Below are 25,384 nucleotides of genomic sequence, written 5' to 3'. Positions count from 1 at the left end.
CAGGCACAATTTCATGCCTGCCCAAGCATAGACTATGCCTGGTCAGACATCTTGGGACTTAGGTGCTCACCTTTAATCTGCCATTCACTCTTTCTGCCTCATTTAGCAAGAGCTACAGTCTCTGTGCAGCTTGGAGGAAAGCCTTACACAGGCATTTCAGGACTTTCAGGTAGTATGAAGATGGCAAAAATACTACAACAGACTTTTTCCAGAGTTTTCTTTGCCTTACATATTCTTTTCTGGGAAAATGCATTCTAATGGCATGGTATGAATTTACAAACACAAATTGAGAGTACTACATTGGAAGAGTATTAGAGGCTATTTGCAGTGCTCTGTGTGACAGAGATGAAGGCAGGGAGGCAAAGTTCACATGCTCAGTGTCCTCAAGCTGGGACTAGAGAAAGTTCATGTAGTTCTTTAAAAGTTAATGCACTTTTGCTACCCATTAATGTACATCAGCCTTTACCTTTTCCCAATACTCTCTTTTTACTGTAACAGTGATAGCAAATAGTTTAAATCAATGCTCCAGCAACCTGACTGCTCTCTTGCTCAGGTTTTATGGGGGAGGTGGGCCAATCCCAGTAGTAATGCCATGGTGTTGTTAGCAGTATTACATATAATTGTCCTCAAGGGATGGAAGTGCATGGTGATCCTGAGCAGAGCACTCCTGTATCTGCCCAGTACCAAAGAACCAAAATAACTGGCTTTGGGGCAATAATCCAGACACAAGATTTCATGGAGAAAGATGCAAAATAGAAGAGAATAAGAATATAAGAAGAAGATAAATGTTTGCTAAATAGTGGTACTTGGAAGAAGCGTGATATATAACCACTAAAGCAGTTAAGCCTAAAATTAATAAAACTTTAATTTTCAGCCATCCCTGAGATAATAATGCCCTGGCACCTCTTGTCATCCCAGCTGTGTGTGCTGGGGTGGTGGCCACATCACCCAGCCTGTAAAGCAGATGCAATACATCATTCCTCTTCTTTCTGATCATCCTTAATATTTTAAACCAATTGAGAACTCATTTCTGAAGATACCACATGACAGGGAGGTAAACACTGGAGTGGTGCTGCACTAAAAGGCTTTTTTCAGGAATATTTTGACTGATTGATTATCATCCCCTGCTGAGGAACAGCTTCCTGGGCATTCACTGCAATGTCTTGGTACTCTTCCTTTCTTACTTCAAGCAAGCCTGTTTCCCATATCTTCAATCCAGGAAAAGACAACTTCACAGAGCAAAATTGCTGAAATAGTGGCACTTGATGGCTGGTCTCAGAGGGCAAATGTCAGCTCATGCACCCTGGCTGCTGTCAATGACCCTTTGGTTTTCACCCCAAACCAGAAACAAACAGTATTGTGAAACATCAGAGACCTCTGAAACAAAAAAAACATCTTTCACCACTGATTCAGCACTGTCAGCTGAGCCAGATCTGCCTTCCCAACCCCCCCCAAATGCAACATCCACCCCTGAGAAGCTAAATCTGGAGAGAGTTTGGCTTTTCCATTTAGATTGACACTTTTGAGACAGCATTATTTACCAGAGATGCATCTGCATGTACTAGCTTGGGCCCTCTGGAGTACAAGTGAGAAGTGTGTCCGGGAGGGAATGCAACTCTGTGCTGCGATAGGAATAGGGATGATGGTGTTTTTCTTCACAGAGAAACAACAAGCAGAAGGAATTAACAGGCACTTTCCTACAAGAGCAGCATATTTCACGTTTTAAAGCCCTGGAAGGCCTTTCTTCTCTTTTTTGGAATGTGAAATATGGCTGTAATGAACACTGGGTCTTCTACAGAAGACAGCTGGACAGCAGCAGCTCATTTTGGAAAGCACATCCCTTCCTTTTTGCTTGCTCAGCTGGCTCCAGGGTCTGCTCTGCAGCCCAGACCAAGCATCCCCCTGCCCAGGGGCACCCCTATTCCTCACCCATCCTGGACACCCCTCTCCGCTTGCACAGCTGTTGGGGTAGGACTGAACCGTGGCCTTGCCATAATGGAGTTAACCTTAAACTGGTTTGCTCAAGAGCAAGCAGCCAGAGAGCAGCAGCTCCCAGAGGAAGCTGGCTGCGCGCCTGCCACTGGCTCACAGGATGCCAGGCTGCAGGATCTGAGTGTCCCAAGAGAGGTTGTGACAAAAGGCAGACCATTGTGCCCAACTTTCCTCCATGACTTCAGGGGAGCAACTTGCTTTTATTAGAAAATGGAAACCGAGCGCCTTATCTAATCCCAGGGACAGGCAGCTGGAGCCTGAGGAAAGGCAGTTGGTTTGTGGAGAGTCTGCCAGTAAAATAATGAGATTGAAAACCCCTGTATACATTTAAATAAATCACTTGGGAAAATGCTACAGATGCCTTGCGTGAGGTGCTTGGATGAGAGATGCATATGCGGTAGAGGGAAATTTCTGATGCACAAAATCCCTCACCGAGGCTTTAGTGCCTCAAATCCTGCACTCCAGGAGTGCAGTTTTAGAAGTCTCAGACCTAGCCTGGAAAAGTCGAAAGCCTCTTTGTATCTCTCCTGCTTAGTCATTCCTTTTAACAATAAATGTAAATCTCTCAGCACTGATGCCTTTCCCTGCTGCGGGGAAGGTAAATGTAGCTCACAAATCCATGGGGGGGTGTAATCACAGGGGTCTCTGCTTGCACCATGGCCCCAGGACAGGGGAGGGGACCTCCGAAGTGTTCATGTGTTCTGCACACCTAATGGGAGAACCAGACGATATTTTACTTCTTCTCCATAGCAAATACAGAGTCACCAAGCTGAGGGTTTGTGGGAATTGCCATGAGATGTATTGAAGAATGATGCAGGGCAGAAAATTCCTCCCAGGATTTCCTGCTTCAAGCTCTCAAGTTATACCTGATATTTCAAAGCCATCTTTAGAAAAACATCTTATCTTGACAGCGGAGGTAACAAGTCTACCTTAGAAAAATTTTCATATGATGATTGTGAATTAAAGGTGCACTCTGTGCACCTTATCCATCAGAAAATTTCCCTTGGCCTGTCACCAGCACATGCTGCTCACCCAGACTGAAACTTACACTGGTGCAACCTGAAGCAAAGGAAACAAAAGAGGCTCACAGCTGATGCTGTAAGCTCTGCTGCAAGAAAAAATCATGTTCAAGGCTATGCCATGCCCACATTTATCATTTTAATAGATCATAAACACATCTCTGTAGTCCTAGATTAAATCCTGCGGAGGGCAACCTAAAGGATAAATTGAATTAAATAAAATCAGATTTATACAGCTGTAGTCTGCTGCATGTCTCTTTCAGTCTCCCCTGCAGATGCTGGATGTAATGCTTTGGATCCTTCGTGGAGTTAACCCTATGGTGATCCATGCCCATCAATGGGATGATGCTGGTTTACACCAGGTGAGGATCTCATCTGTAGCACTGTCTGTCCACCTCACATTAGGTTTCATACTGCAGTCAGATTGTAACAGATCTGTTAAAATGCATTTAACCACACAAGAAAATGGACTAGAGGCATGGTGGCACTTTCCCCAAGTCAAGGAGAACTTGCAGCCTCCCTCCACATGGCATATCCGATCCAGGCATATCTGTACACACAGAGATGTGGTGGCATGGACGAATCTTCAGTCCAACAGGAGTTTTTCAAGGCAGCCCTCGTGTGAGGAAAATCTGCTGAAATGCCAGAGGGGCCATGGGGGCCACCCTGGAGGGCAGAGTGTTCCATGTGCTGTGTGTCCCAGCTGTGGGGTTTGGTTACCCAGCGTTTTCCTCCCCAGGCAGGTAGTGGTTTGTGGCCTCAGGTCACAACATCATGACCTTGGATCATGCCAGCTCAGCCAGCTGGTTTGTGGGGCAGGAAATAAAACTTGGGTGCTACCACATCCCTGCCCAAGCTCTGCCCCTTGGTTGCTCATGGGCACTAATTATGAGGGAGGCTCTCTTGCTCTGCTGCTGTATAATTATGCAGAGCACAGTCCAAGCCTTAATATGGCACTGAGGCCTTAATATAGCTCTGAGTGAACTGCTTTTGGTTTTCTCCTGTTCTCTGAAAATACGTTTAACCTTGTACCAAACAGTGGAGCAGCCTCTCAGCAATAGAATCCATATGGAACATGAGGTGGACACCATGCCTGGGCTGGAGCTGCTGCCCAGGAGCTCTTGCAGGAGGTCAGTGTCTTGGTGCATCTGTTGCCTTGGGGTTCTGAGCTTGGGGTAGCAAGTTCAGGAAAGTATTCCTTTCTCCACAGCAGTCAAAAGTTTGGGTTTGCGGAGGAGCAAGATGGATTAGCAGATTTTGGATCATGTGTAGAGGCAGTGTAGGAGGAGGCAGGATGCTGCCTGCTGTTTTGGTCCTGCGTTAGAAGCAGCTGATGATTACTGGAACATCAATTTCAGCAAAGAGTGTGCTGCCCTCCCCTCTCTCGGAGCTCTCCTGTGCATGGTGGACTTGCCGAAAAATCGCCGCTCTCCTGGCGCGCCCCAGCCCCCGGAGCGCCAGGATGGCCAGGATGTGCTCCTTCCTGCAGAAACCAAACAAGACCTTGCTCAGACCTGGTCAGCAAAACCAGCCTGGAGGTGAGCAACCAACAGCTGTGCTGGAGACAGAGCAAGGCTATAGCAAAGTGCCAGGGACTGACCCCTCACTGCGCTGGAGGAGCCACCAGGATGGGAGTCTGCAGCCTCTGGAGGTACCAAACCAGTGAGCAGCAGCTCTTGCCACACCACACTGGTGGGACAGCCTCCTGCTGCTTCAGGGAATTTCCTCCTCTCTCTCCACACCCATGATGCCTTTTGCAAGTTTTCCAGAGAGGCTGCGGACCTTTTGTGTAATGATTATTTTGAGATGAGTAATGGAAGTGCTAATATTTAGGAAGCTGATAGGCACTAATGAGATTAGAGCTGGAAAGCCGACTTGGAAACATACCCTGTTCCAGTAATCTCAGTGTATACAAATTCAGAGACATCTCTGAGAGCTCAGGGGAAAAACTAACAGGGACCTGAACAGGAAGCAGTGCAGGTTCAGCAGATTCCGCCTCGTTTTCCGAACTTCATTGTTAAAAATAATGTTACTCAATAATGGAAAGTCAGGAATTAGATAAACCAAGAGAACAAGCCTTAAAACCTGGCTTGGGTCTGAGGCTAATGATGAAAAAGTACCACAAATCACAGCCTTGTAAATGGCTTTTCTGACTGGAAAATTGTTTTCAAATAGCCATCATTGATGAGTAGCCATCATTTACCTCCCAGTACAGGCACCCTTCCCAGAACAGGCACTGCCTCTTTTTCAGCTTAGTCTGCCCACTGGGATTAAACCCTTACTGGGGTATATTTGTTTATTTGCTTTTGTTTGTTTTTTGTTTGTGGGGATTCTTTTGTAAGGTAGGTATGTTCACCTAGAAAATTACTTAGGAATAATTGTTCCTTTACATGTCCATGTCTTGAATTCCCCCACACAGACAAGTCTGAAGCATATCTGACCCACTCATGTTAAATCTAGTTATGAAAAATTTTGACCCCCAGTTTTGGGGAGAGGAAAATATATTTAATGTGATTTTTTTTCTCATATTTGAGGGTCTACTTCAGTATTCTAGCAATTACTTAAATATTATGTATTATTTTGATTGCATAAATGTCATCCAGTGCTGAAATCTTTGGGTTTTTTTTTTCTTAAATTACTCTGATGAAATGGAATTTATTTCAATCTGTACCACTGATATTCATTCTCAGTGGTTGAAAGAAGAACTGTAGAAGAGGAGGTAACTTCTGATTTGCAGCTGCTTAGCCATGCACAGAGCTAGTCACTTTCTTTACTTTTCCAGGAGTTTTAAATTTTCCAGATGCAGCCTTGGAACAGCAAATGGAAAGTACAAAATAAAGAATTTGTAATTTATTCCAAAATTTAATGGTTGTGTTGAGGCCATTTCAGAAACTGCAGCTGAACTGCGTCAATGGCTGCCACACTTTGAGGTCTGAGCCTGGGAACAGGAGACAAACTATTTGCTCCAAATCTGGAGCCTACAAATTGGCAAACAGGGCTGATTGTTTGATACTGATACTGGTGATGCAGTGAAAAGCAAACTGGAGCTTTACTGAGAAACAAGGTTCATTTTGAGCAATAAAATGGAATTCAGTGAGAGGATGCATGGGAATGGTTCAAAACTGTGTCAGGGGAGCTCTAGACTTGACATTAGGAAGTGTTTTTTAACTGAAGCTGTGGTCTAAGACTGGAGCAGGCTTTCTAGAGAGGTGGTTGATGTCCCAAGCCTGTCAATGCTCAAGAGGCATTTGGACAATGCCCTTAATAGTTTACATTAACTTTTGGTCAGGCTTGAAGTGATGAGAAGTTGGACTGGATTATCACTGTAAGTCCCCTCCTAATAGACTGAAATAGTTCGATTCTAGTCTATTCCATTCCATCCCATTCCATTCTAAAATGAAAAGGCTTTGAAGGTAATTTTTGTGCATTATAAGATACAGCAAACAGGGGGAAAAGAGAAAAATTAAGCAGTCATAAAGAGAAAAAATAAGGTGGGATTCCCATTGTTGCTGGCACCCTGATCTCTAACGTGTGGCCACCAACAAAGACAAGCTGAAGAGCTTGGCACAGGCACAGGGCGAGCTGGTGCTGTTTGGGATGGAGCCCAACAGTTCTGGCATCTGCCAGTTCATGTACCTGATATCTGGATAGTCCTGGCACAGCTCCTTGACATACGCCTTGATCTTGTCTTTTTTCTTCTCTCCAATGATATTGGCAATGTGGTCTATGGCGGGGAAGAGCCAGTTGGCGCCAGAGCCCTGCGGACAAAGAGTCACATGGGGACATCAGGGACAGCAGCACCTGCTAAATGCCTTTTTCCCTGTGGCAAGAGCATGGCAGCAGAGTGTATTTACTGGTGTGAGCCAGGACTGGTGCAGGCAGGACAGGCTGCCTCGGGCAGGCAGCAGGGTGCTGGGTGGCAATGGCAAGGTACCCCTGGGAGCTCTCCCAGGCCTGGCCCTGCACTTCCTGATGCTCACGGACACCCAAGCAAGCCAGACCGTGAGCAGGGCGTTGTGGCTGTGCTCCAGCATAGCAGTGGATGCCTCCTGCTGCCTGATAGTTTCATGTGCCTCATCTCTGAGAGGGGATTTAGTGCCCTGGATGCCTGACTTTCCACAAAATCCAAGTAATTCAACTTTGACTTCCCTGAAAATCCCAGATTGATGTTGCTGTGAGAGACAGAAATGTTAAAGGTTAATGACTTGACCAACAGCAACCATTGTTTTGACCAACAAACACGTAAATTGCAACAATCAAGTCCTGTCACTGGGTACATGGGTGGTGATACCTTTCCTCTCTGCTATCTACTCTTATCCTTTCTTTCTTTTCCTTGTATATTTTCTTAAGTGATATTTTTATACTTTTATATTGTTATATTACTACAGGTAATAACCAAAATGGCTACATACCTCCTTTCCATTGTAATTGAATTGTTTTAAAATAAACCTGCCATACATATATATATATATATATATATTTATACACACACACACATATATATCTATGTATAGATATATCTATATCTCACACTGGTCACTTAGTTTTGTGCCACTCAAATCTGGCCCAAAGGATTTATTAACAGGAACCTCGTTACCCCACCTTCAGGGCTGGGTTGTACCAGTTGTCTAGTCACAAAACACACAGGCAGCCACCACTTTCTCCCCCTGCCCTGCTGTACGCAGACTGTGTACCCAGATGGACTTTCTCATGGGACTCAACTCCATGAGCTGTATCCAGGGCAGGGATCCTTTGGTGACAAAATGCATCCCGTGGCCTGAGGGAACAGGCCCACGATGAAGCTGCCACCAGATGAGTGTCATCCTACAGCACATGAACCACCCTATGCAAAGCTCCCTGGGAACATGCTAAAACACCAGGTGCTGCCATCAGGGAGCTGCTGGCTGAACATGCACAAGCTGCCAATGCAGAGAGGCTGCCAGGCTGGAAACCCACAGCATGAACCTGCAGTAACCACGTCGCTTGTTACCTTTTAAGCACTTCTATGTTTCTTGAGGCTTGGCCCCCTGGCGAGCCTGCTGCCTTGGTCTGTGGGAAGCCAAGTGGGAATATTGCACCTCTGAGAGTCGGCAGCCAGGGGGTGCCAGGAGAGAGCTCACATACCTGATCAATGAATGTATCGCGAATGATTGCGGCTTCCAGGCTCATCTTCCTGCTCACTTGCTGCCGTGTCTCCCTGTTCATTTTCCATCTGGGTTTGATGACCTGTGTGATATATTCCTTCACCACGTATTTATGAACTTCCTGTAGAAGCTCCTGGTTAAAAAAAAAGCAAATCTTGTGGGGTTTTTTGTCCATTCAAGGCCAAGGCAGTGAGAGAGGGCAGGGAAAGCTCTCAGGTGTCTGGCAGCACCTGAGGCCATAGAGGAGGCACAGGAAGGCAGCACACCATCAGCACACACTCACTCATCTCGGCAGCCCCCACAGTTATAAAGAGCAACCACTGTTGCAGAGGAGTCTGCAGGTGTTACCACAGCCTGAAAATGATAGTGTGAGCCCCCAGCATCCCTGTGCCCAGGCGTGGAACTGGCTGCCTACCTGCCCCAGGGGCTCCCTCATGTGCTGCAGGTGCTCGGAGAACTGCGAGACTGCCGACGCCAGCGAGTCCGGCCCTTCCGTCGCCAAAATCCAGTTCTTGGTCAGGATTTTCTTAAGGAGTGGCTGAAAAAAGACCAACTCACTGATGACACAGGTATATTCAGACTACCTGATGCCCTAGCTAGGGACCCAGCTATACACCTGATCTCAGGCTTGAACTGAAAGCACAGAGCACCCCCCCTGCATGAAGAAACACCAGGTGCAGGCTGGGTTTCTCTCTCCACCCCAGGGAATTCACACCCATGTCTCCCCTTACTGGGTAGGTGCCCCAGTGCAGAGGGGAGAACCATCACACCCTGAGCAGGAGATGTTTTGGCATTAAAGGCTTATTTGAGATATCTCATTTCCTTGCTCTGTGCTACCTTCTGATCCACCAACTCTATTTCTTTAGGTAAATAAATTTGTTTCTCTAATGTATTGGGGAGGAAAGAGATTAGAATGTTAATCACAGGAGACTCAGGCATGACTAGAACAGGCTGTGGTGGGCAACCATGTATGCCAGTGTTACACGGGTTTGCACCAGCTATGGAAATGAGAAGTCACTTGGTAGTGAATCTCTTGGAAATTAGCCCAGTAATCCATCATCTCTACAGCTTTCTCCATAAGGAAATGAAGCTCTCTGTGTTCACAGCCCTTCCAGGAGGCTGTCTGTACTCCTGCAGACCTGCATGAAGTCTTGCTGCGATTTTCCTTCTTACTCTGATGTGATGGTGGGGGAATGGCAGCTGGGAGCATCTCCAGCTTTATGCCTCATGGTTAGTGATGACATGGGAGTGATGACACCGTTTCCCATCTGTCCTGGGTACAAGGTACTCTGACCAAGTGCCCTCAATGGGTTATTTTCCTTTGCTGGGTCCCTAGAGCTAATGTACCTTCATATAAAAATAGCAGTATCTGCTAAAGACTTCTGGCACCTGGCAGAGACTTCCCTAAGGGCTAAATGCAAAATATCCTTCCTCTTGCATGTCCCCTTTTCTCCTCTAGCTCTCAGGATCTTTAGACTCCTGGCAATTTCCTTCCCTATTATTTCCCCCCTTGCTGTGCTCCCAGCCTGCTAGAGATCTGTTTAGAAATGCTTTGACTTGGCCTCTCTCAGTTCTCACGACATTTCAGCTCTCTTGCTCAATGCCTTGGCTTGGGGCCTTTCCTCGCCTGCTGCTTAGGCTCCAAGACAAGTTCTGCAGTCACTGGAAAGTCCCCTTGGCAAGGAGGGCTTGGCTTAGGTTGGAGAAGTTCCATGACTGTCTTGGTTTCTGGAAGTTATGTCTGGGGATTTAGAAAGTGAATTTGGATGAGTGAAAAGGAATGGGACCAAAGGCTGATTTTCCCCATCTCTGGTATTATGCCAGCTGGAGCTAGTGGACTCCAACTGGCTGAGAGCAGAAAGGCCCATCTACAGCACCTGAGAAGCACAAACTGCATTGAAGCACATTGCCTTTTAGGCCTCTTAACACAAGTCCAATTTTATCAGAGCTTTATCAATTGGTACCAGACCTTTAGCATACTCATTCTGGAACAATCAGTCTTTTGTCACCATGGGAACAGCCTGGAAAAACCACTTCTACCAGAATGAATTCTATCTTGTCTGAAGAAGTTTCTAATAGACTGTGGTGGTAGATCTGTGAATCAGTAAGTCAAAGTCCTGAAAAAATCCAAATTATTTAATAGAAGGAAAAGTGTCCCATTGGTGGTGTTCAGCTGGCCTCTCCAGTGCTTCTCTAGGGGCAAGGTTTTTCCCCCACTGCTTTGCCTGAGAGACTGGAAGCTGCTAAATACCCTTTTCTTTTGATTGCTATTAACAGCTTGAAAAATTCTTATTGCTCATCATAAAAAAATTCCCAGGATTCTGGAAGTGTTGCTTTGTAAAGGGGATTTCCACAAACGTTAAATGCATTTTGGAGGGACCATAATGTCATGTGCTGCAAAATGAGGTTTAGTTGGTGAGACAAGGGGAGGGCAATGACCCTCAGCTGCTGCACATAACCCTTATATTGAGGAAATAATGTAGCTAAGATCCTCTTACCTGTGCTTTTGTTCTTAATTTGGTTAAGAAAATATTTGTGAAGTTCCTTGTCAGAGCTGCCAAAATCTTCTGCAGTTCCTCAGTATTGACTTTAAACGCTGTTTCTAACCCTGACCTACAGAGAGACAGAGATCACCAATGAGTTAATGTTAAAATGTAAACTATTACACAGCCCCAAGCATGTTATCTGGATTGGCAGGTTGGATATTATTTTAAATAAACTTGTGTTTCTAGTACTTCCTCTTGGAAACACTTAATGAGTCAAAGTAATGGCTCTTTTTGCACAATCCTGTACACTGAAAATTAATCATAGCTGAGTAACTGTGGTTAAAAAACCCCACAGATTTCCTCATCAGGTGGAACAGTACAGCCATGCAGAGCAGTTGCGTAGGCCAGTTGCTTTTTCACTCGAGCAACACCTCTGCTAAATGATTTACAGGTACGTGGGAGAGAACTGAGGGCTATGGGGGAAAAGTAAATAATAAAGCCAGAGAAGGGAAAGCTGCTGACCCTGTGTCCCCCAGAGCCTGTCTGATTCATTCCACACAATATCTGTCAGCAGCATCTGGGATGGTAACTACAGGGATGGAAACCTGTGGAATTTCCTAAGGACAGTGCATACTTCTGCAATGTTTCACCCTATGAGAAAGAAAACTTCTGAGAGGTTTATGAAATTCTCTCTGTGTGTGCTTTAGGGGCATTGCAACCTCTGGCTTTCTTTTCACTTTCCATTCCTGTCCCATTGTAACATGCTCAGTGTTGGTGAGGGGGGGAACTGAGGCAGCACCACCACAAAAAAAAGGCATCACCAGTAATGCCCGAGCTTCCCTGGATGTGCCTCATCCACTGCTGTAAACACAGAGAGCAGCAGGTTCCTTTCACTGCCCAGATTTATATGTCTGAGGCTGCCCTGGCAGAACTCTAAAGCACCCAACACCATCCCTGTCATCCCAGGCTGGAGCTCAGGACTGTAACTCCGGTTGAACACCTGAAGTCTGGGTCCAGCATCCAAAAAATTGTGCTGTTAGGACTCCTACCTCTGCCCCACAGCTCATCACCCCAGGCTGATGAACGTTTAGCTTGACTCAGGAATAACCCTATCACCCGAGCACTGCCAGCTCCCTGCCTGGGGCTGGCGTCTCCCTTCACCCCCTCTGCAGTGTCCAGCAGGGAAGGGGCAGCAGTGTCCCGCAGGGGCAGCAGGAGGCAGGAAAAGCCAGTTCCTCGCCGAGGTGAGCATTGCTGGAGAGACCGTGCCATCTAGAGACTTCCCGGCGGTAGTGCTCGCTGCGGCTGGAGCCGTCGGCTCCTGAGACACCGAGCCCGAAATCCCCTCCATCCCCGAATAACACTTGGCATACACATCCCTGCCGGAGGCAGTGCCAGGCAGCGGTGCAGCAGCAGGGGCTGGAGATCACAACCCAAGCTTTTCAGTGGCCAGAGCCCACGCACTAGTGCTGTGTTGTTTTTCTGGGCTGGCAAACCAGAGCATCACATCTGCATGGCAGAGACAACCCCAGATGTTGATGAACCCCTGGGCCTCAGCACGGGGCCGATGGACCAGTGCATGGGACATGCACTCACTGGCTCCACCCCACTTATGGGGCGAGTGATAGATCTTTGACAGTCAGCCTGTCGATACCTGTTCCTCAGAGGTACTTTCCAACACATGGCTTCATGCAAATTCATGCAAGGCCCTGGAAGTTCCAGATGCCAGCAGCAATGGCAGGCATTTATTTTTGTGTTGAGTGCTTTCATAGAGTTTCCTACAGGCCAGTGCCAAAGGCAGCCTTGAGACCATGTTTCTGGGATTATTCTGCTAACCTCCAGAACAAAAAAAAAAAATGGAAAAAACCCTCCCCTGAGGCTCAAAAAGATGCCCTGAAAATGAGTTTTAAACTCTCATGCAACCACTGGATCCATCCATATTTCTGTCTCTTCACCATTGTGGCTTTTATTTGCATCCCTTGGGGAAAATCCTCCCGTGAGATTAGAAGGGCTGGAGGCTGAACACCCACCGGGGTACGTCAAGGAGAGCTTGGTCTTTCCTTTACAGATCCTGCCACTTTCCCACACCCCAGAAACGCAGCAGCTCAGCTCGGGAGGAGCAGACTTACACCAGGTCCTGGAAGCTGTTGATGTAGGCAACGAGATAGGGCACAAAGATGGGGCTGTCCTGGGCAGTGCTCCATGCCGTGAACTCCTGCTCAAACCTGTAGGAAAATACAGCCAGGTAACACTAATGGTGGGGGCACTGCGGATGCCTCATCTTCTGTGTACACAGTGGTGTCAGGAGACACCCATGGCTGGCCCAACCTGTCCCCTCTACGCAGACAAGTTTTTTCCAGCTGTCATAACATGTGTGTGCAGTGGAGGGGAATAGATGGCAGATAATTACAGGTTTAGGATGCACTTGCCTGAGCAGGTACGCAGCACTTTTGGAGAGATGCCAGGGATGTTGGGAGGCCAAATCTCTGCCTTTCCCTCATGCTGAGGGTTTAATTGCAGGTGTGGTATGCAGGCTTATAAGTCTGAGCCTTCATTTCTCTGGTTTTTGGGGCAATATGTTATGTGCCTTTTAAGCACACAGGGGAAGGATTTAGTGAGGACTGATTTTACAACAGAAGATATATAGGAATAGGGCAGCACACCTACCTTCCCCCCCTCCCCCAAAACCTCAGCATGGTTGTTAGGTAGTTTTTTTTGTGTAGCAACAATTTCATGGGTTTGACAGCTGTTTCACAGCCACAGGTCCATGCTGAAGACAGGAGGCTGTATGCTCAGGCAGACTTTGCCTGATGGTCCCATTCTTTGTCAGGGTAAAGGAACCTGCTAGAGCTGGCCCCAGCTACTTGCATCTCAGGTTTGTTTAAGTAAAAGCTTAAGTTTCAGTGGTCCCTCAATCTGAGAGCCCTGGCTGCTCCAGCTTGCATTTTACACATTAAAAAAACCCACCAAAAACAATAATAAAAAAAAGAAATAAAAGAAAAAAATTAAAAAGAGAACAAAGGAAAGGGAAAAGAAGAACAAAGGAAAAAAGAAAAAAACATTATTTTAGCAATCTCCTTTGGACACTGGGTAAATTTTAAGGGACTCAGGAGGCAGCCCAGCAGTGTGAGCAGTATGTTTTGCCAGGGTGTAGCAGAGAGGGTCTCATTAGCCATTTTTTTATGCCCACAGCCATGGGATGCCAGAGAAAACCACTCAGCAGGACTCATCCCAGGATACCTAGACGATGTTTTGGACAAGCAGGCTTTGGGACTGAGGATCCATAACCACTGCTTGCTCATGACTGAAGCTGCAAGTGACCAGTATCCAATGTCACAAAAGTCCTGGGTGGATGGGACTGCAGTGGTCCCATCCCTATCCAGACAGCAGCTACTTCCCAGAGCACTGACATTAGATTTTTGGACTCACAGAGTCCCATCTGTGTCAGTTTATGACTCCCTCCAAGTTGTTTTGCAGCTTGCTCTTTGCTGGGCTCATTGTGATCTCTAATTCTCCCAGGAGTAGCCCTGTGCCTGCTCAGTGCCAGTGTCTGGTCCAGTGACTGGACCTTTTCCCTGTTTTTTTACCAATGTGGGACTCATTTAGAAAGAAAGTGCTGCCCAGAGCAGTGATGACCTTGGTATGAATTCGAGCAGCTCTGCCACGCACAACTCAAGCATTTTTGTTTCCAGGCCTCTGCTGATAGCTCCAGATAACTTCATGTGCTGCCCAATGATCTAGAAAAGGGAATGAAGAAACTCCAGTGAGTGGGACAAGCACTGGTGAAACATCCTTCACAGGGATCTCATGCAGCTTTGGTCGGTGAGAATGGCTCACCTAGCAAAGGGGCAAACAGCCAACTTGTTGCCAGGAGGTTTTTATTAATCTCTAGCATTTTTAAAAATCATAATGCAGAATGGACCAAGAAGCACCAAGTGATTTGTGATGTAACCATCCACCCTTAATGGCCTCATGCCCTTCTGCTGTCTGAGTGTGAGTTAGAGGTGATGCTGGCTGGAGCCCTGAGGTGTCCTGGTGTCATCCTCCTCTTTTGGGGGGAATTGCTGGAGGGATCAGTCCCCAACCCAAAGCCCGAGAGGAGCTGAGCTGTCCCCATGTATGACCTCATGATAAGGGTGACTATAAGCCCCATCCCTGAGGGTCCACACAAGCCCCCTTCTCAGGAGTGATACCAGGGCAGCATGGAGGGGCAGGCATCACCTTGAACTCCTGTTTGCACTGGAACTCCTCCCACGTTCCCATTCCCACAACCCCAGCTGCACTTCTGGACTGAGGTGTGTTGCAGTCCCACTCTGATACTTCCCAAGGTATCCTATCCATCTGCTAAATGAATTCAGACCTGCCTTCCCTGTGATCACATAATGTGTAATATTCCTCTATGGAAAAAGAGTCATGTCAGCAGGTAAAACTCTTTGATTTTTCCTTATTTCTCTCTCCCTCTCATTTTTTGTTAGTATTATTTAATTGAAGTGACTCACCCAATTGAGTGATGAGAATTAATCCAAACCCCTCCTGCATTTATTGCCCTGTAGTCCCTAAAGCTAGTAGGGGCTTTTGTTTTTTGTACTGTTTAAATTGGAGTGGCTGTCACTGCCTACGGCCTTTCCCCGGCTTCCACAGCCCTGGGACGAAATTGCTCTTTAAGCCAAAGGTTTTTTTCAAAGAAACCTTTTCTTTCCACCTTTTTTCCAATTCTCTTTCTTCTTCCTAATCAAAGAGGTTTAGGGACTTTAAAATCAGTTGCCTATTATGTTGCTGACACAATTGACAGCAGGTTTAATTTGCAGCTAGAAGGCAAGCAGGAGAGCTAAAAGTTGTAATAAACGGCATTTTCTGCTCTAATGTATTCTGCCAGTGCATGACTTACATAAATTATCGCAGGAGGCGGTACCTCCACCCCAGAAGGAAACGATCCAGTTTCCCTGGAGCCACAGAGGCCCCCCCACTTTCCCCCAGCTAATTAAATACCGTTTGAATATCAAAAGCGAGTGAGGCGTGGTAGAGGTTTTCCTTCTCTTCTGAATGAGCTTCCTTCTCCCACTTCTCCGTGACCTCTAGTCTCAGGATGTTTCCAAAATAACTTTTGATTTTCCCCTAAATGTTAAACATAGGAAGGAAACATGCAGCTCAGGATAACGAAGCAAACACGAGTACAGCGCCTTGCTGCATTTTGCTCCATCAGCACGTGTGGGTGGCCAACACGCACGGCATGGAAAGGTGAGCAGAGTCACAGGCCTTGCTCCAGACCTCAGGAGAAATCAGAACTGTGCTATGTGTGAGCAAGGTGCTCCCAAATCAAAGGAGAGTCATTCTCCTGGCAGGGAAACAGTGGGTCAGCTGTTTGATTGCAAAGTCCTCCAGCACATGGAATGCACCAGGTCAGGATTAAAGATCAAACCAGTCCTCTCCAGCAGTACAGCCTGTCAGGTAAGTGGCAGTACTGCTCAGTCCTGGCTGATAAATCAGTCTTGTTGCTGGTGAAACACCAGCACAGTGGAGCAATACTGATTTCATTCAGCAGTGTACCTTGAGCTCACCTTGAGCTGTGCCTTGTTTCAGAAATGATTTGCAAGAAAACATCTGAGCCCAGCAAATAGCCAGGAAAGCCTTACACAGGGTGCCAGACAAGGACTGCAGAAAGACAGCTGGGAAGTGGCTTCATGAGAGGTCACAAACCATGAGTGTGTCCTCCGGTGCGGATGCCCAAAGTCTGCCAATGGCAAACCTCAGATGTACTGGAGGAGATCCCACACAGTGACAGCAGCAGCTAAAATGCCTTTACTGCTAACTTCACAATGCCTACAATCTGGTGAAGTCCAGCTATGACCTTTCAGTAAGTGTCTGCCATACTGAGTGGGTCTGGTGCAGTCCTGTTGGCTCTGCTTGGGTCCCCAAGGTGGTATTCAGGAATTTTTTGCTTTAGAATACAGGCCACTCTGTGTGGGGCCAGTAGGACTCAGCACCTGGTGGGGCTGGAAACCACAATGAAATCATCCAAGACCTCTGTCTGGGAGGCTGGGGTTCCTGTACCTTCTCGCAGGAGCACATGGGGACTAGGTCAAAACTCTCACCTTTGCAGAAGCAATGTAGTTGTTTTTCAGTTTATCCCAATCAGCTGGTGTTAACAGCAGGGACAGGTTTTCTGTCTTAACCTCTGGTTTGAGATCAGGATGACCCAGAAAGAGTTCACTGGAAAGAATCAAATGAACAAATTATAATGCCTCAGAGTGTGAATAAACTGATGGAATATTCATGCAGCATGAGCTACATAATTATTAAGCCATGAGAAATATACTTACAGCTTAAACTGTGCTGCTTGTTTTCAAGGTTTAACAAGAAAATCTTTCCTTTCTATTCAAAATCCTAATTATTCAAACCCAAAATGATCTAAGGTTCCAGCCCACTTCAGAAATCATGAGACTTCTGAGTTGTTTGGACATGAAAAGCGCTATGAGAATTTACTTTTTAAAATAAACAACATGAAGCTGATTCATTCGACTACAAGCTCGCAAAATGCCTTTCAGGGTAATTCCTGTAGTAGCGCGTTGCTCTGGAGTTAGCCCATCTCCCTGCCTCCTCTGCAGTGTCATATCACGGCTCCTGTCAGCCTGTGATTTCTCTGTGCATTCTCCTGAGCCAGGGGAGGTGGCAGAGCAGGACCTGGAAGGCACTGCCATGCCTGGGACACGAGCCACGCTCCCCCGCAGATGGAAGTGGTGGGTGGACGTGCAGCTACAGAGTCTGACTCCACCGAGGGCTCAGCTCACACGTGACTTTGCCGCTCACTTTCCTCTGGATTGACATATAATCAGGACAGCTGATTAGCACAGAAGCAGGGGAAGGGAAGGAGTGCTTGTGTTCCTCTCTCTGGGGCAATAAAAATGTTATTAGCCTGTACAATTGAATGTGCTATTCCTGCAACCTGCCACGGACCGTGCAGGCACCACATCTTGCAGGGCAATGAAGGTGGAAAAGAGAAAGAAGAAAATACTCATGCACTTGATGAAGGTGGGGCCTAAGTTTTGAGCTGTCATCTTGTTAATCGGGGAACAGGGCTGCAATGTCCTACACACAGCCTGCACATTTGCTCACCAGAAAGGGTTCCCATTGCCACACCAGCACTGCACCCACAGTTAGGTTCAGATACAAGTGAGGATGGTGATGTACAAGGTCAGAATGCTGCAGAGTGACTGCTCAGCAGAAAATAAGCCCAGCCTGCTGATAGTGTCCTGGAGTCAATGCTTCCATGGTCATGGTTCAGATTTCCCAGAGAGGAACATCTCCACATGTGGAGCATTGCACAGCCCAGCTGCTGCCAGAGCCTGCTGCTCATTCTAAAGGACAACACAGATTTAAATACAGACTCTCACCACAACTGGAAGGACAGTCTCAAATGTATACTCGAGCGGCTTATTACCACCTCTTTTTTTTTTTTTTTCATTTGTTTGAATTGTAACATCAATAGTTATTTTGGGTCAGTCAATCTCTTCCTTTTTGGTTATTTATTCCAAGAGACAATGAAGTTTTTTTGAGTGGGAAAATCAAATGGAAACAGCCCAGAACAGCCAGGTGATTGCAAGCAGTGCCCAAAACAACTGCAAACTCTCAATAAACGCTTTCACAGCAGTTTAGAGAAATATGGTGTGGGCACTTTTCTTTGGTATAGAACCTGGCTGCTGAAGCCGATTTCTTTCCCCCCTGTCCTGCAATGCTGGGGTGGGGCCATGCAGGAGTTTCCCTTCAGATGAGATCTGCAGGGATTTGTGATGCTGAGGGGGTTACACACATCATTATGGTCACCACACGGTAGGTGGGGTTTTAAGAGCAACTGGTCTAGTCCACAGAAGAAACCTGTTGAGGTCTGTTTAAAACAAAGACCACCTGCAGTGCCAATGTTTCTTACCCAAAAGCTACCCCAGGCTAGGGGTGTTTTGGGACGCAGTGTGATGCTGCTTTCCCTGCTCTGTCACTGCCCATTTTGACCCCCTGTTTGGCTCAGGGCTGATACTCCTGCCTTCACTCCTTCTTTGTTTTATTTGAGGGCTGCCAATGGGTTTGTGTTTGTCCCTTCCTTGGACATCTGGTTCAGGCCACACCTGGGGACCAGCTACCGGGACAGACACAATTTTGCTTTGATGTAACTGTTTCCACATGATTATTTTCCAGACCCCTGAACTGCAAGGAGCTGTAAGACATCTTAAACCCCTCCCATTCAACTAGCAGACACATCTGAGACAGAGCCTTTTTTTTCATGTGTCTAATTACCCTCGATGATGTCTTGACTCCTCTTTAAGAGGACTCTGACCCCATGCATGAGGGTTAATGTGGCCTATTTCCAAATGCATCACAGTTTTAATTAAACAGGAAGAAGACCTCCCCGAAAGGCCCTTCCCTGTACCTGGAAAAGTCACTGAACAGCTGTTGGATCTTGCCAAATATCTGCAGAAAGGACTAGGTTTAACAAATGCAAGGAGGAGCTTCCTGAAATGTGGGAACAGCAAGCGGGAGAGGGAAAGGAAAATGGGGTGATGTAGATCTGTAAAAAGCAGCAAGTGCTTTATCCACAGACCTCTGTCCCCACCTGTTAACAGATTTGCTATCTGGCTCCACTGTAGTCACTGCATCTCGCTTGCTTGCTTGGAAAACTGAGAATGGCTCAGTGCTTTTGGAGTACAGTGCTCTTGGAGTACCCCACAGCCCTGTGGGTCCCCAGTGGAGGCAGAGGAACAGTGGCAAGCACAGCAGCTCACCTGTGGTAGGTGTTGGCCACCCAGTCGAGCAAGGTGTAGAGCTCGTGGAAGTCCAGTGGTCCCTGGGAGAGTTCTTGCAAATGTGAGGCAATGGCATTGTGAAAAGCTTCCACATATGTGTCACACACCAGGTACTCCTCTGGATAGCATTTTTTTACTGATAACTTGATTTTCAGTAAATCTTCCCTCAGGTGTTCCTGGAGGAAATGTAAGTGGAGATCAAGCCAAGAAGTTGCTTCTTCCCTTGATGCCATGGGTGCCTTCAGGACTCTTTTTCTTGCACTCTCATTGACAGCTTCCCTCCACTGCTCCCTCCACTTTCTGGGCCTGCCGAGCAAGTCTGACCCAGGACAAGCAGCGCTGTCTGTGTTGGGATGAGCTGCTTCTTCACGGGCAATTAAAGTCACCATGGAGGTCAGCAGGGTATGCTCTAAAGTGGGATCCTCCAGTGTTCCCTCCACTATGGACTGGATTGCATTTGTGATGGAATTATAAAGCAAATCCACATCCTTGCATTTCCGTACAAACTCCTGGGGGTTATCATTGTATTTCTCAGCATCCCATTCAGAGATAGTCTCATCTTCCATTAACCTGATACTTGCAAATGCTTCCAAAAGTTGTCTTTTCTGAATAAGTTCATTGATTTCCATTACTGCAGAAAAAAGAGGGAAGGGGTTGGGACAAAGCAGGCATTAGGATATTGACAGGTTGGTAACAGGACAAGATGCCTGACAGGGAGACTTGCAGGGGGCTGTTGAGAGTAGCACAGCTCTGCTGCTGAGCTGGCCATAGTGGTGTGGCCCAGCTCTGGCACCTCTGGCTGAAAGGGCATTTCAGTGTGCTGCCCAAGAGGGCAGGGAGAGTGCCCAGGGTTCTGGCTGGGGCAGGGGGAGGGAGCACAGCAGGACAGACCCCTTTGGGTGTCCTGAGCTCTTGGGTCAGATATCTCACTGGATGGTTATGTCTGTCCCAGCCTCCCCACAAGCATGTCCTCAGAGATACCAGGGCCCTGAGAGAGCCTCCTGTATGTAAGCCTACAGTCAGGTGCTGAGCACAGCCTTGCACCAGTGATGTTTTTTTCCCAAGTGCTGAGCAGTGCTGTCCCAGAGTGGTTTGGGGAGGTGTGTACATTGGAGGGGCATCTAAACCTGTGGATTTGTGGTGCTCCTGGTGCTCAGGTCTCATGTAGGTTTTCCCCATCTCCTTTGCTTTTGGCACCCACTACCAGAACTGGCTGGTTTTGGCTGAGGCTGGGGGGAAGTCACCAAACACTGGTACCTGCAAAGTGGCTGAGGTCTACTGAGTTTCCCATTTGTTTTGCAAAGCCTTGCTTGTGCAAGAACCACTGCCTATTTGCCAGTAAGGTAACAAGTATTTGCCATGTGTTGAGGCGATCCAAGCGCACGGTTAGCTTTTGGGGGACCCTGGGAAACTCTCGCCATCGCCAACATCATAACAGATGCTCTGAACAGGAGGTGCCACTCTGACACTGGGCATGAGAAAAACATTAGAGAGAAGGGAAAGGGTATCATTTAGGCTTGTGTTGGCCACTGCTTCTGGGACATACACATACAAAATGATTTGGAAAAACTGGAGAGCACTCAAAGAAGATATGAAGGACTGGTTCATAGCCCGTAATTTCTGCCCTTGGGCTTGTCTGCACACAGGTTTTATACCATATGTACCAAGTAATCTTTGTAGCATAAGAGTATCTGTATTAAGAGAGAAATATGCCAAATAACCCAACTATTGATGCATCACAGAGCACATAGATCTTGGAGTGCCTATATGGTGCTACAGTTGCTTCTGCACTCAGAAGGGAGGGAAATTCTACCAACGAAATTAGTCTCTTCTAGATAAATTAATATAAAACCTGTGTTTACACAAATGCTTGCAGCGAGAGACTAGAGGAATACATTCTGTTCTGTTTAGCAAAGTGAGAAAACACCATTTAATCACCATCTCAGATAATTATTCAGGGAGGTGATGTTGGGTGCTAAATGGATCTTTAATTTAGCAATACAAGATCAGCCAGCTGGTGGTTGAAGGAAGACAATTGAAAGGCAATTAACTATTATGCAGCTTAATGGTGCACGTGGTGGAGTCTCCATCACTTGCCATACTTATCTCAGGATGGGATGTGTTTCTGACAGAGCTGCTCTAGTTCAGGCCAAACACAAGCTATTGGGCAGAGAATAGGTGTTATTCATGCAATTTCTCAGCTCGTTTATTGCAGGAGATCAGAAAACTTGTGATAACATTTTCTGCTGGTCCTCATCTATGACCCTTGGAGATCAGACTAGCAAAGTTTATGAGATGGGCTCAGATCCAGCTTACCAGCCTCACAACGTATCAGTGTAAAGCAGTAAATCACCTTGCGGCACAGCAGAGCACATTACAGCAGTGAGGCAGTGTCAGCCCACATATCTGATCCCTGTGGCACCCTATGCAGCACATCAAGAATTTCTTTCTAGAAATTTAGACTGAGGAAAGGCCAAGTCATGTTGTTCCACCTCAGTTATCTCCAGGTGAATGCATGGTAACACCTCTGCCTTGAGAAGGGGGAGGACAGCAGTGCTCAAACCGTGATCAAAGTCATTGCAGTCTGCTCATGCCTGGGGAAAGATAAGAGCTATGCTAAAGGGAGTTGTTATAATTTGTCTGAGGCCTATCTATATAATGCTGACAAAACACATGAGAGTAACCAGCCTGAGGAAGACAAAGACCAAATACTTGCAGCACTGCTGTAGTGAGGGGACAGGCAGAAAGTCAATGCAAGAGAGCAAAGTATCTGTGGAAGTCTCTATGCAAGGCAATCTCTAAGATTAGGAACCAAAGTGGAGCTTCCAAACCAGATCACAGCCAAACCATCTTTCTTCCGTTCTAGGCCTTGCAGCACCCTACAGAGCATCAGTCTGAGGACCATCAGTCTGAGAGCTGAAGAGCAGGAATTGTCCAGGAGGGAGGAGGGCAATGCAGGCAATAGCACACTGCATTTCTAGGTATTGTCAGACTAGCAGTTCCCAAACTGTGCTCAGCAGCTTGGTGACTGATATGTGTGATGGGCAATATCACACTGACAGGTTGATAGGCAGACTGCTGATATGGCTAAACTACTGCAGAGGAGGCTGCAGAGCAGCATGTTCAGTGACAGAGGCCTGCCCAGGCTGGGCCAGGTAACACCCAACGAGTCCATGCAAGGGGTGCAGTTGCCTCTCCCTTGTGAAGGGATGCCTGGTTCTTTAGCACCTCTGTTGGGCCCAAGCCTTGCACACTGTAAATTACTGTTACATTTATCCTGCCAAGAAAATGACACTGGTGGTTTGGTGTCTTACCTGAAAGAGGTTTTGCTTCAACGGGCTCACATATTTCACCAATCTTCTCCACACCATTACAGATCATGGGTTTGTTCTCCTCGTAGCTCCTGAGCGTTCGCAGAAGTCTTTTTGCATTCCAAGTGCCAGTATCTTCCTTCCCTCTCTCTTTGTTCGGACTTCGCTTTGACTTCCGGATGCTTAACATGGTTTTAATACCTCTTTCAAAGAACCCACTGTCCCTGCTCTGCAAATCTGAGCTGCTCAGTTCAGAAGCAACCTCCATTTTTTCCTCCCCTGGACTGTTCATTGGAGAGGCTGGTTCTGAGGTCACACTCCTTGTGTCTAACTCCATATTTCTATTTATCTTGTCTTTCAACAGGAAGTTTACCAAACAGGTTGATGGTAATCACTGCAATGCATAAAACAACAGAATTAGAGATGTCCTTAACAGGATGTTACTGTGTCTCCAAAGTCAGTCCTGGGCTGAAAATCTGGCCCATTCCTTTCCTGTGCCTAATTACGAGGACAGGGCAAGGTGTTGTAGCTGCTGTAACAATATGCCCACAGACAACAGATGCCAGCCTGCACCTGGTATCCTGGAAAGCTTCACTTAACTGCATAAACCAGGCAAGATGTGACTGTTTCTCCAGCACCAAGGAATCATGAGATGTCAGAGATGCTGAAATCTGTGTAAACATACTATTTCAGTGGGTAACCAGATATGGTTTTATTTTCCATTCATCTAAGTGGATTTCCATCCATGCAGGAATAATAATTTTCCTGAATCTCACTGATACGTTGCCACTTTCTGATGTGAATATGGAACTTTGGGTTTTGTTGCTACTTCTGCTCTGCTCAAATCCTGAGCTGCTGCTGCTGGAGGTGGCCCAGGGGTGAGCTGTTCCCAGCGGGTGGCTGAGCTCTGCTCTAGCCCCTTGCCCCAAAGCCACAGCTATCTCTGCACTCTGAATCGTCACAGTTACAGCACAGGAGGCAGTACAATGCAGGAAGGGTTCACATCATTCATCCTGCCTCAGAGCACTGCATCCCAACATGCCAAGAATGGGTATCTCCAAGGTCAAACAAACCTCTGCATGAGCTGCAGGGATGCTGCAGGAGATTCCAGATTTCAGCAGAAGTGCTTCTGTCAGTGCTGCTGGGCTGCAGTCACAGCCTCTGCACTTGCTCAGCTCCTGCCCTGCTGCAGACAAACTCCCCTCTGCCCACCCTGAGGGCTGGCCCAGGTGTTTGGGAAGAGGGGGGAGAGAGGTTTTGCCTTTCCTCCCTTGCAAAGGGCTCCCATCAGACCACCAGCTGATACAGCCCGTTCATGGAGCCATTGTAGAGCAAAGCCCCGAGGATGGAAAATGCCACATTTCTCCAGAGCAGGCTTAAGGCAGCTGAGTGTACAATTCAAATTATTAGAAACAGCTATTGCTTGAGGTGACACACCAACTGCCTGTCTCAGGTCTGTCCAGCTCACAGAAGCCAGAGACTGAAAAATGAATGTAGTCCATAGACATGTTGGGACTCTGGAAATAGATCTCATCCTCCCTCAGACAGAGTTTTGCTCCCTTGTGCATGGTTATTTCACAGGCTGTGAAGTGCAGGGATGGCATCTTCCCATGGGTTTGCTGAGCTGCTGGCACAGTGGGGCTCAGACCCTGCCTCCCACACTCTCACGGGAGGGAGTATTTAACCACTCACTGCCTTGCTCAGGAGCTCACCCATCACAGCCCATACAGAGGGGGGAGGCAGAGGAGGGCACCCCACTGCCCAGGGATTTCAGTGGAAGCAGGCTGAGATCTGAGCTCATGGGGGCTCTGCAGCCAGGGCAGAGCAGCAGCAGTGGTCAAAGGGGTGACCTGTGTGGTGGAGAGAGCCAGGGAAGAAGGAACAAAAGGTGTGAGCCCATGAGAAAGGAAAGGCATACATACCCCAGTACTGATCAAAGTGATCCCTTCTGCAGCGAGCTGGGACAGCACAGGGGTGATCCACAGAAACTGAGAGCAGCTCCGTGCCACAGGAAATCCAGTGCAGGTGCAGTAGCAGGGGGGCAGCTCTGCAGGATAAAGGTCTGGGACAGCTCACCCACCTCAGCTGACTGGGGCACCATCCCTCAGGCATGGGCTGGTCAACGGGCTCCCTCTGGGAACGGTGATGCTCTCCATCCTTCTTTACCCACTGAAATGGGCTGTAAAAAGTGGACAAAAAGGCCTGTCTGCCCCTGCCCAAGAGCACCAGCACCTTCACCTGTTTGATCTCTGGAAAAGACTCGGCACTGTTTCACTTTCACTATGTCTGAGCATTTAAAAGAAGAGGTGGGGAAAAAACTGTAAGTTAATTATTACTCTACAAGTGGAGATGGGGCCTCGAACCAGAGGTTCTACAATGGGGTGAGCTGCTGCCCTGAGGTGGCCTGGGGCAATGGGGGGGAAGGAGGATTTCAGGATGTGGTCCTGTCCTGATGGGCTGAAGCCCCACATTATCTGGGTATGGGGGCTCAAAAGCAGCCCCAGAGCTGCTGTGGGGGATGACTGCATTTCACCCCCTTCTGCCCTGTTTCTGCAGGTCACAGGTGGCTTGGTCCCAGTAATGATTGCCAGACGTGGGTGAGGGACAGGGAGTACTGTGTCCCCTGGTTAAATATTTATA

The 25,384-nt window shown here is 47.3% G+C and overlaps 1 protein-coding gene across 1 annotated transcript; it reads right to left on the bottom strand.

Moving 5' to 3' along the window:
• Positions 1-2,168: 2,168 nt before the first annotated feature.
• On the bottom strand, positions 2,169-25,042 carry EXOC3L4 (exocyst complex component 3 like 4). The gene is made up of 12 exons (XM_069018340.1): positions 24,667-25,042; positions 22,748-23,138; positions 19,413-20,064; positions 16,734-16,851; positions 15,631-15,756; positions 14,278-14,378; positions 12,771-12,866; positions 10,654-10,768; positions 8,571-8,693; positions 8,136-8,288; positions 6,648-6,769; positions 2,169-4,494 (listed from the first exon to the last, which is right to left on the bottom strand). The coding sequence occupies exons 2-12, from the start codon at positions 23,079-23,081 to the stop codon at positions 4,332-4,334; spliced, it is 2,103 nt and encodes a 700-aa protein (XP_068874441.1). The 5' UTR covers positions 23,082-23,138; positions 24,667-25,042; the 3' UTR covers positions 2,169-4,331.
• Between the last annotated feature and the right edge of the window lie 342 nt (positions 25,043-25,384).

Source organism: Aphelocoma coerulescens, chromosome 5 (genome assembly GCF_041296385.1).
Source record: "Aphelocoma coerulescens isolate FSJ_1873_10779 chromosome 5, UR_Acoe_1.0, whole genome shotgun sequence".
NCBI classification, from domain to species: Eukaryota; Metazoa; Chordata; class Aves; order Passeriformes; family Corvidae; genus Aphelocoma; species Aphelocoma coerulescens.
The sequence above is the reverse complement of the archived record's forward strand: the minus strand, read 5'-3'. Positions and strand labels throughout refer to the sequence as shown.